This window comes from Salvelinus alpinus, chromosome 27 (genome assembly GCF_045679555.1).
Source record: "Salvelinus alpinus chromosome 27, SLU_Salpinus.1, whole genome shotgun sequence".
Lineage (NCBI taxonomy): Eukaryota > Metazoa > Chordata > Actinopteri > Salmoniformes > Salmonidae > Salvelinus > Salvelinus alpinus.
In genome coordinates this window covers 3,074,578-3,086,763 of record NC_092112.1, presented here as the reverse complement: position 1 = coordinate 3,086,763, position 12,186 = coordinate 3,074,578, and the positions used below count along the sequence as shown (strand labels likewise).

At 41.4% G+C, this 12,186-nt stretch overlaps 1 protein-coding gene across 1 annotated transcript; it reads right to left on the bottom strand.

The window, feature by feature from the left end:
* Window positions 1-364: 364 nt before the first annotated feature.
* Window positions 365-10,083, bottom strand: LOC139555891 (visual system homeobox 2-like). The gene is made up of 5 exons (XM_071369251.1): window positions 9,558-10,083; window positions 8,847-8,931; window positions 7,748-7,871; window positions 2,318-2,498; window positions 365-1,412 (listed from the first exon to the last, which is right to left on the bottom strand). Exons 1-5 carry the CDS (start codon window positions 9,955-9,957, stop codon window positions 1,090-1,092), a joined length of 1,113 nt encoding a protein of 370 aa, XP_071225352.1. The 5' UTR covers window positions 9,958-10,083; the 3' UTR covers window positions 365-1,089.
* Between the last annotated feature and the right edge of the window lie 2,103 nt (window positions 10,084-12,186).

The window sequence follows — 12,186 nt, the reverse complement described above, 5'->3', positions numbered from 1 at the left end:
CTTAATGTCCCTGCCAGTCTGTCACACTCGCTTCACAATGTATTTATTTGTAGGCTACAGCCTTGGAATAATAGGCTGATTAATATAGCCTAAATCATTCATTTTCGTTCCTTCTTAGGCTACCTGTCTGGCTCATGACCTATTTAGAGTGTTTAGTTGATTAGGCTATCATTTTGGTGCAACTGGGGTATAACCTATAACATTTAAAAACATAATTAGTCTATTTATATTACAAGATCATTCCATATGTATCGATTTAAAATAGCCTATTATGACAGACCTATGCAATGTGGTTTATGTAATTAGGCTATTCTTAATTAATCCTCATCAACGCACACACACACACACTCGATACCCCTGAATCTTCCATGTAAATAATGTTTTATTACTATTGTACAGAACACAGAGACAAAACAAAAACACAGCTTACTGATGTCCAACTACATGAACGTAGCTATATTTCATTTAAAACTATTACAATAGAGAAATCCACCATACATTTTCAAGAGATTATTTTGTTTTAAAAAAAGGTCCATGAATCCTCTGCAAGATTAGTCTCTTGTTTTTCCACAAGACGACAACATGTATATCATGTTTCACAACATGTATATCTTTCACCTTGTCTGGGTTTGAGTATTACCTTCGCCTATGTACTGTCCTCTATTATGTTACGTAGAGACGGATCTATGTCACCAAATAGTTTAGTCTTCCTAAAGTTGCAGAATTGCAAGCACCCAAATAGCTGACCGATTACAAAACAGTGGACAGTTCTAGAACAGTTTACCGAGGTGGAATTTCCCATGATGCAAAATGTGACCTGTACAAAATTGATCTCCATGACTGAAGGATTTTGAGGTTGACATCATCAGGTCTCGGTGTCAAAGAAACATTCAGAAACTTTTTTTTTTTTTGCTACTAAGAATATTGTGTTTTGTGATCAAAACCATCTCGTTTATTGATCGTCTGGACGTCAGGAGTATGTAAACAGTGTTCTTTACAGAGAGCGCATCAACTTCTTTTGAAGAAGAACATTTATATCAGTGACTGGGCTCTCTCTCTCTCTCTCTCTCTCTCTCTCCAACGCAGGCTTCAACTGTCCTCCTCTTTGTCCTCTGTCTCCATTGGCTGTCCCCTTGTTCCGTCCCCTGAAACTGTCCCCGGTGGTCCGTCACCAGGATGTGTACCTAGCATCTTAGCGCTGTGTTCCAGAGCTTTCGCTCTGAGTGCAGCGATGCTATTCTCTCGCAGTTCCTCTTTGGACATGGGTGACCTGGTATTCTCCCTCCTCTCTTCCTCCGCTTTCTCCACCACTCTCTCCCGCTCTCGTTCCCTGGCAGGCGGTTGGGAATGGGGAGCTTCTGGTTTTCCAGAAGAGGTCGGAACAGGGGTATCCATGGACTTCTTGTGCATCCCTGGAAGGAAAAGGAAGCGTTGTTATTCCGGTTAGGAACAGAAAGAGTACTCGTCCCATTTGGAGACACGCACGTCTATAAACAGCAAAGCTACAGTACTAGGAATCTCAAACTCGTATTGAGCTGTAGCTGGCAGGTGGTCGAAGGTCTTGGTCAGTTATTGTTTCTGACCTCCATCATGGTCAGGAGGCAACATGGGAAAGGCACCTTCACTGACAGAGAGGTTTAAACTGCTGGTTGAACCATTTTTGAAATATTTTTTATTGATTTATTTAACCTTTATTTAACACGTGAGTTAAGAACAAATTCTTATTTACAATGACGGCCTACCAGAAGGCAGAAGGCCTACTGCGGGGACGGGGGACTGGGATTAAAAATAAAATCAATAATAATATGGTATGTGAATAGTTAAACCAAGCTCTCCACCTGAACGTTCTCAGCAGTACATAGTGAACTAACTACATCCTGGTTAAGGAAAGGGAGGGATTTCTAAAAGGGTTTTGAGCAGGGGCCGTGACCTCAATGTCAGACTTAATCCCGGTGCTTGTCGGGAGTCGATAAAAAAGTGTCAATGACGGGTGTTAATCAATAAAATGACAATCCTACTTTATCAGACTGGATTAAGATGCATCTCCTCTCTGCTTGACGTATCGGTCAATTGATTAGCGTAGATCAATGAGATGGTAACTAATTGAAAACAAAGCGTCCTGCAGAAGCAAACATGTTAGTAATTTAGCAGATGCTATTATCCAGAGCGATTTACAGTAGTGAGTACATACATTTTCATTCGTACTGGTCCCCCGTGGGAATCGAACACACAACCCTGGTGTTGTACGTGTCATGCTCTACCATGGGACCCCAGCACACCCACCCACCCACCCACCCACAGTAGCACAGTGCCTTACCCAGTAGCCATGGGGCACAGGAATCCATGACGCCGTCCTTGGCCGACCTGAGGATGGACTCGGGCAGAGGGATGGAGTGGCGCACCATGGCACCGTACAGGCCGTATTCCGCCATCACACTGCTGCGACCCCAACACTTCTCCCTCTTCCTCCACTTGGCACGGCGGTTCTGAAACCAAACCTGCAGGGGCAGAGGATGGAAGTTTAGGTTCATTTGAACATCTTCTTTATTTTCTTCAATGTAGAATAATAGTGTAGGCATCAAAACTATTAAATAACACATATGGAATCATGTAGTAACCAATAAAAGTGCTAAACAAATCATAATATTATTTTAGATTCTTAAAAAGTAGCCACCCTTTGCCTTGATGACAGCTTTGCACACTCTTGGAATTCTCTCAACCAGCTTCATAAAGTAGTCACCTGGAATGCATTTTAATTAACAGGTGTGCCTTGTTAAAAGTTATTTTGTGGAATTTCTTTCCTTCTTACCACATTTGAGCTAATCAGTTGTGTTGTGACAAGGGAGGGTTGGTATACAGAAGATAGCCCTATTTGGTAAATGACCAAGTCCATATTATGGCAAGAACAGCTCAAATAAGCAAAGAGAGACGACAGTAACAAAAACCATCAAGCACAATGATGAAACTGGATCTTATGAGGACCGCCACAGGAAAGGAAGACCCAGCGTTACCTCTGCTGCAGAGGATAAGTTCATTAGAGTTACCAGCCTCATAAATTGCAGCCCAAATAAATGATTCACAGAGTTCAAGTAACAGACACATCTCAACATCAACTGTTCAGAGGAGACTGTGTGAATCAGGCCTTCATGGTCAAATTACTGCAAAGGAACCACTACTAAAGGACACCAATAAGAAGAAGAAACATGCTTGGGCCAAGAAACATGAGTAATGGACATTAGACCGGTGGAAATCTGTCCTTTGGTCTGATGAGTCCAAATTTGCGATTTTTGGTTCCAACCGCCATGTCTTTGTGAGATGCATAGTAGGTGAACGGATGATCTCTACATGTGTGTGATTCCCACCATGAAGCATGGAGGAGGAGGTGTGATTCCCAACCTTGAAGCATGGAGGAGGTGGTGTGATTCCCAACCGTGAAGCATGGAGGAGGAGGTGTGATGGTGCTTTGCTGGAGACACTGATTTATTTAGAATTCAAGGTACACTTAACCAACATGGCTACCACAGCATTCTGCAGCGATACGCCAGCCCATCTGGTTTGCACTTAGTGGGACTATAATTTGTTTTTCAACAGGACAATGACCCAACACACCTCCAGGCTGTGTAAGGGCTATTTGACCAAGAAGGAGAGTGATGGAGTGCTGCTTCAGTTGACTTGGCCTCCACAATCACCCGACCTCAACCCAATTGAGATGGTTTGGGATGAGTTGGACTGCAGAGTGAAGGAAAAGTAGCCAACAAGCAGTGGTGGAAAAAGTACCCAATTGTCATACTTGAGTACTTTACACCATTGCCAACAAGTGCTCAGCATATGACGGAACTCCTTCAAGACTGTTGGAAAAGCATTCCAGGTGAAGCTGGTTGAGAGAATGCCAAGAGTGTGCAAATCTGTCATCAAGGCAAAGGGTGGCTACTTTGAATAATCTCATAAAATATATTTTTTATTTGTTTAACACTTTTTTGGTTACTCCATGATTCCATGTGTTATTTCATAGTTGTGATGTCTTCGCTATTATTATACAACGTAGAAAATAGTGAAAAATTAAGAAAAACCTTTGAATGAGTAGGTGTCCAAACTTTTTACTGCATTTTATGTTTCTGCATATGTCCTTCAATATAATGTAAAAAGATATGAGCTATATGGACATCATCCACAAGTCAAACAACAAATTGGCATAGCAGACACTAAATATTTTAAACACATCCTAACAAAAAGATATTATATGAAGAAGAAGAAAAAAAGAGATTCCAAAAATAATCAGTATTTAACTAGGATGGTCCACTCAGCAACAATCACTGCTTTTCAAGGAGTCCTGTGATGGAGAGTGGAAAGAGGATGGATGGCTTAAACACCAAGTCACTGGTATTACACCCACATGATAAGGTGAGAGTAGCCTGGTGACCTAAAACGTCCATTTGTTAGATATAGTGATTGTATACCACAGTCTTTATTCTCTAGTTATAGAACAAGGACACCTGATGGAGAAGATAATCAGATATTCATAAGATATTATGCTGTTTCTGCTAGATTCACCTGTGTGTGTGTGTGTGTGTGTGTGTGTGTGTGTGTGTGTGTGTGTGTGTGTGTGTGTGTGTGTGTGTGTGTGTGTGTGGTGTGTGTGTGTGTGTGTGTGTGTGTGACTCCCTCTCCCCTAGACTAATCGAGTGCCTAAATTGATTTCCACAGTGGAGACCCAGTAATAACCTCACCACTTCAGATTCAGAGACATGCATATAGATCAGGGAGAAAGATACAGAGAGAAGAGAGATGGGTCTGGTGATAAGGAATTACTTCCAGGACAGAGCAGAGGAGAGTGTGTGTGTGTGTGTGTGTGTGTGTGTGTGTGTGTGTGTGTGTGTGTGTGTGTGTGTGTGTGTGTGTGTGTGTGTGTGTGTGTGTGTGTGTGTGTGTGTGTGTGTGTGTGTGTACACGTGCTGTGTGTACCTGCGTGTGTGTGTGAAACAGCTGAGCTGAGAAAGGGGCGGAGGGGAGGGTGACCCTAGGGGCACATGGAGGCTGATTGAAAAATAAGTTAATTTCCAGAGCCAATCAATGGGTGACAGGCTTTCAAAAATCACCAGGGAAATTAAAGCGCTAGAACCCAGGAGAGCCCTGCCATTGACCCATGCTAATTAATCTCACTGTAGTTATCATTTCATTGATGGCTCCCACCATGCCTTGTGCTAAAGCATCTCTCCGCCTCCCTGTCTTCCTCCCTGTCTTCCTCCCTGTCTGGCTGAGTGGCTGGCTGAGTGGCTGGCTGAGTGGCTGGCCGAGTGGCTGGCCGAGTGGCTGGCCGAGTGGCTGGCCGAGTGAGTGGCCGGCTGAGTGGCCGGCTGAGTGGCCGGCTGAGTGGCCGGCCGAGTGGCCGGCCGAGTGGATGGCCGAGTGGCTGGCCGAGTGGCTGGCCGAGTGGCTGGCCGAGTGAGTGGCCGGCTGAGTGGCCGGCTGAGTGGCCGGCTGAGTGGATGAGTCCCAGGGGGAATGGTGCCTCTCCCGATTTAACGAATTACACCAGAGGAAATGTGGTGTTAATTGAGCAGAGAGGGTGTGGTGGTGGTGATAGGGTGTTACAGTGCCTTGCGAAAGTATTCATCCCCCTTGGCGTTTTTCCTATTTTGCTGCATTACAACCTGTAATTGAATGGATTTTTATTTGGTTCTCATGTAATGGACAAAATAGTCCAAATTGGTGAAGTGAAAAATACTTGTTTCAAAAAATAAAAAAAACAATCTAAATGGAAAAGTGGTGCGTGTATATCTATTCACCCCCTTCGCTATCAAGCCCCTAAATAAGATCTGGTGCAACCAATTACCTTCAGAAGTCACATAATTAGTTAAATAAAGTCCACCTGTTCTGAAAGGCCCCAAAGTCTGCAACACAACTAAGCAAGGGGCACCACCAAGCAAGCAGCACTATGAAGACCAAGGAGCTCTCCAAACAGGTCAGGGACAAAGTTGTGGAGAAGTACAGATCAGGGTTGGGTTATAAAAAAATATCAGAAACTTTGAACATCCCACGGAGCACCATTAAATCCATTATTAGAAAACGTAAAGAATATGGCACCACAGCAAACCTGCCAAGAGAGAGCCACCCACCAAAACTCAGACCAGGCAAGCAGGGTATTGATCATAGAGGCAACAAAGAGACCAAAGATAACCCTGAAGGGGTTAAAGCTCCACAGCGGAGATTGGAGTATCTGTCCATAGGACCACTTTAAGCTGTACACTCCACAGAGCTGGGCTTTACTTAAGAGTGGCGAGAAAAAAGCCATTGCCTAAAGAAAAAAATAAGCAAACACGTTTGGTGTTCACCAAAAGGCATGCGGGAGAGTCCCCAAACATATGGAAGAAGGTACTCTGGTCAGATGAGACTAAAATTTAGCTTTTTGGCCATCAAGGAAAACGCTATGTCTGACGCAAACCCAACACTTCGCATCACCCCGAGAACACCATCCCCATAGTGAAGCATGGTGGTGGCAGCATCATGCTGTGGGATGTTTTTCATTGGCAGGGACTGGGAAACTGGTCAGAATTGAAGGAATGATGGATGGTGCTAAATACAGGGAAATTCTTGAGGGAAACCTGTTTCAGTATTCCAGAGATTTGAGACTGGGACGGAGGTTCACCTTCCAGCAGGACAATGACCCTAAGCATACTGCTAAAGGAACATTCGAGTGGTTTAAGGGGAAACATTTACATGTCTTGGAATGGCCTAGTCAAAGCCCAGACCTCAATCCAATTCAGAATCTGTGGTATGACTTAAAGATTGTTGTACATCAGCGGAACCCATCCAACTTGAAGGAGCTGGAGCAGATTTGCCTTGAAGAATGGCCAAAAATCCCAGTGCCTAGATGTGCCAAGCTGATAGAGACATACCAAGAGACTTGCAGCTGTGATTGCTGCAAAAGGTGGTCCTACAAAGTATTGACTTTGGGGGGTGAATAGTTATGCACGCTCAAGTTCTTTTTTTTGTTGGTCTTATTTCTCGTTTGTTTCACCCCCAAAATCTTTTGCATCTTCAAAGTGGTAGGCATGTTGTGTAAATCAAATGATACAACCCCCCCCCCCAAAAAAAATATATTTTAATTCCATGTTGTAAGGCAACAAAATAGGAAAAATGCCAAGGGGGGTGAATACTTTCGCAAGCTACTGTAATTGATCAGAGAGGGGGTGGTGATAGGGTGTTAATTGACCAGATAGGGACTTGTGTGTTGCAGGTATATGGAGGATATATACTCATGCTTGAGCACACACAGACACACACCAGACCACACACACACATACACACACACACACACACACACACACACACACACACACACACACACACACGCACACACACACGCACACACGTACACACGTACACACACACACACGTACACACACACACACACACACGTACACACACACACACGCACACACACGCACACACACGTACACACACGTACACACACACACACACACACACACACACACACACACACACACACACACACACACACACACGTACACACGTACACACGCACACACACGTACACACACGTACACACACACACACACACACACACACACACACACACACACACACACACACACACACACACACACACACACACACACACACACACACACACACACACACACACACACACACACACACACACACACACACACACACACACACACACACACACACACACACAGCCAGGTTACAGTATGTTATGTACCTGTATCCTGTCCTCTGGGAGTTCAGTCTTCATGGAGAGCATCTCTCTGGCGTAGACATCAGGGTAGTGGGCCTCGTTGAAAGCCTTCTCCAACTCATCCAGCTGATACGAAGTAAATATAGTTCTGATAAGAGAAGGAACATACAAAAAAAAGTTATTTTGGTGACAAACATTTTACAGTTGAATTCTGCCTGCAAGTGTCAAGTCTATAAAATCAAGGTCTCCCTCATAAAAAAGAGATATTCTGACCTCAACAGGACTTCCTGGATAAATAAAAGTTAAATAAAAATAGACATTTTTTTTTTTACACAATTGCCCTTAAATATATATACAAGGCATACACTTTCCACTCTAAATCAAATCTAGGCTAATCAAAAATGTTTTAATAACAATGGATAAGCATAATTTAGTCAATACAGAATGTTTGGTTCATACCACAGAGGTCACAAAACTATTTATTAAATAATTAAAAATAATATGAATAAGTCCCATGAATAATTACATTATCAGGACATTAATGATTTTTGGTGCTGTAGAATATACAGCACCAGAGATATTGACACCTTGTAGGCTATCCGTGATAGCATGTAAAGATGTAAATGTAAAGATTTTTTTTATTCAAAATATTTCATGCGGAATACTGCTATGTGTTATCAAATGAAATTGTTTTATTTTCTACTTTATTTTCTACTTTCATTTTGTTTATTGCTACAGTAGAAATAACTGTATCGAAAATATTTACCTCTCGACTAATTTGTCTATATAATATAAGCCATCTCCTATCGCCCATTTAAAAAAAATATATATATATACCATTTCATCTCTATTTGAGGAATTAAAATAATTTAGAAATCTATTTCGATTCATACTTGACAATTATTTGTTTTAGACGTTGTCGTTAATAGACATGTTCTGAGAATGTAGGGAGGCGCATACATCGAAATACTGTAGGTTATATGAATTTGAATATTTCGCTTTCCAAATGCTTCACAAAAAAAAACTTCGCACGGAATTTTGTTCATTTATATATCCCTAAAATGTCATATAGTCCAATTCAAACACAGCGAGGTAAATATTAGTTCTAGTTGATCGTTTTTACCTGTGACGTCTCTTCTTTCTTTTCTTGTTCTGGCTCATCGAGGAATTAGAAAATGTCTTTTCACTGGAGGATACGTCATCTGAATCTGTAAATAAATATCCCTAGTTTATTATTAAACAGCCGCAGGTATATTGCTAATACAATTACAATGTAATACTTAGAAACTGTTACGCTACAGCAGGGTTTACCAAAAACTCGGTCCTCGGGACCCCAAGGTGCTCTCACGTTTTGGTTTTTGCCGGAGCACTACGCAGCTGACTCGAATAATCACAAAACTAATCATTAAGCTCTGATCATTTGAATCAACTGTTTGGTGTTAGGGCAAAACCCAAAACGTGCACCGTGGGGTCCCGCGGACCGAGTTTGGGAAACCCTGTGGAGGATAACAGTTTATAAATATTACATTGTAATTGTATTAGCAAATATACCTGTGGCTATTTAGTTTGGGAAACCCTGTCCTACAGTATATTAAAAAAATTAAAACAGGAGAAGAGAATTTGCAGTCATTAAAATCAGAATTACATTTTCAATTGGCTACAACATAAACATTGGAAAGAAGTGGAGGGAGCTCGACCAACGTGAGTCGAGGTGCAACTAAAAATCAAATCAAATGAGATTGAAAAGGCGCAACCCATCGCTCACCATTAAAAACTGGCCTATTTGTTTAACATAAATATAAAAATGTAAATAAAACATTTTGTATAAATTTACCAGAACAGCTTGCGGAGTGGTGGGCATCCAGCTGTCCCGTTGCCCTAGCCCTGTTGAGCGGCTGAAGGTGAACACTCTGCGCCTCCTGCAACACCTCCAGAAAGGCAGGCTGGCTGTAAAACGAATGAATCCCTCCTGGACCAATAATTCCCATTCCAACCCCGACTGCTGCGGGGCCCAAAGCCGCCCTAGCCGTCAGAAGGTGCGCTCTGTGCTGCAGAGATTCCAACGGACGCCGCGGAACCGCGGGCGGCTCCTTGTTCAAGCCCAGAATTTCCTGGATTCCAAATCCTGTGCACCTATGCGTCGTAATAGAACCCATTTTTAACGGTTGGTGCTGGAGTCCAACTAGTTTTAAGGGCGAAGCCATTTTCTGTTTCGTCTGAAAAGAACGGTCCATTATTTTCCTGTCATGACTGTTCTCTCTGATGGTATTCCCTGATTGGTGTTCCCGCCCTGCACAAGCCAGTCCCTTGTGCAATCACCAGTGTGCTCTCTCTCTCTCTCTGCTTTTTTCTCCCTCCACAACGTTCCCTTTTTATCCAACAGGTTCCTGGCGCCAGGGGTCATTTCTCTCAGCCAATTACCACAGAGAGAACTCAACGCCACATTCAACAAGACAACAGAAGGGGTCAAACGATTCTTTCGTGATGGCAGATCGATTCAAAGAAAATACATTTTAAGACTTTTTAGATTTGTTAAAAGAAGGTATTTCCAGACAACGTGGTTTATTAACCCACCATAACGCCTCTGTTACTGCAAACGGTCCCGAATTGGTGACATGAATCAGAATGCAGAGCTCCTGTTATTTTACCACCTTCAAGTCTGTGGTTCACAAAATAATGCACGTTGCCCTTGCCAACGCCATACATGCTTATTCGATTTTTTTTAAGGTTATCAAGTGTTTTTTCCTGATCAAGCTGTCGTCGAAATTCGAAACATCCTTCAACATTGGTATGTTTACTGTCTGAGTTTAACGAAGTGATGGATTATGCATCTGTACATTCGATAAGGTAACAGGGAATCGTTTTTTTACATAAGGTATTGCTTGAGGTGATGACCTCATTTTAAACTATAGGCTATCAAGAATCCAATTATGAACCACATAAATAAATAAGGCAAACCATTACTTATTTTTTAATGCTGCGATATAGGCTATGTAAATATGTATTTAAATTGTATGCTATTTTAATTCCCATCTCATTAGTTAAGTGTTGATTTTTCTCCCAAGATTGAATTTACATTAATACAATCTAATCTCAAAGAGTTCATAGGACCTATCAAACAACATTCCCTACACGTCTCTCCCTGCCCAATCAGGACCGCTCAATTGAATCCTCAACTCACACAATAAATGGCCACAACAAAGGAGAGTGTTTTTGAAGGCTTGAGTAAAACCTTTAATTATATTACCAGCGTAGAGTAAAAAAATCGATTCCTAAAAACTTGGTCTGCGGTATTACTTTCACTGTAGCCCGTGTTCTCTATCTCTGTCTCGATGATTCCAGGGCCTTAATCCCGCAGCCATCGGGTCATAACGTATCCAATCAGCCGGATAAAGCCCTCAACTGCTTAATTTGGACAGAGTTTGGGTCTGTGCCTGACTGGCTTTGAATATCACATCATCCCCGTGTCATTAATATACTATATAAGGAAATATGACACAATGGAACACAATATTGAATATGAAACTGGATAATGATCAATATACTAATCTATGGTTGTATTATATATGTTGTACATGCAATACAAGTGAGTTAGGAAAAACACGAATCAAGGATAAAACCAAAACCAACATAGATCTACATATTATTATTGTTATTATTCAGCAATATTTAATAATTTGTTAGGCTACATTTCGTTTTGTCTGTCATAATTACAGTGATGATCACCATCGAACTAAAAACAATCGATTTTTGTTTATATGTGTTTTTTGTTGTTGTTGTGTGTCTCGATTTGTAATTTTTGAAATTTTTGGCATAATTTTTGACTGGATCTCATATAGGCTATTTGACCTTAATCAGAATAAAAATATGATAAAAATGCATATTATTTCATCTTGATTAATGAATTAATTGGCCTACCACTGATGTAGCCTATCAAATAAAGAATAAACTAAAACTCAAGTTGTTGTGGTAATCCGAAAAACATCACTGGAGCTAAAATGTCAGGTCGCAATTCAAACAGTTTAGTTTATTACCAGTATACAGAATAACTAATTAATTTGTTAAAAGGCGCTCATAAAAATGAATCCCTAAGGTCTAATCAGTGGGCTGCGCGAGCGATTTGCATATTCTAATTAGTTTTTGCATACTAAATGTTTTGTCTTTGGTGTTCACAATGCTTCATTTTGCGCATCTGTTGATATGACGTTTTGTTTTTAAACAGGTCACATGATTAAGAGTACAATGTCCCTGTTCAGAGTATTAAGGACACACACATAACAGGGTGGCATCACGAACGACTTAAAAACCCATCCTTACCAGTAAATGCCCTAAAATTACCACAAATAATAAAGGCTATGATTAAAATGAGCCTGTTGTTTTTCTTAGTGAGGGATGTGGATGACATTTCATCACATTGCTATACCTTTAGGGATATAGATTGTATGTATGGAAAAAAAGAAAGA

Coding starts and splice junctions, on each gene's coding strand:
- LOC139555891 (XM_071369251.1), bottom strand. CDS start 9,957: ATGGACCGTTCTTTTCAGACGAAACAGAAAATGGCTTCGCCCTTAAAA. Junction 7,872..8,846: donor AGAAAGAAGAGACGTCACAG/GTAAAAACGATC, acceptor TTCTCTTATCAG/AACTATATTTACTTCGTATC. Junction 2,499..7,747: donor TCCCAGAGGACAGGATACAG/GTACATAACATA, acceptor CTGCCCCTGCAG/GTTTGGTTTCAGAACCGCCG.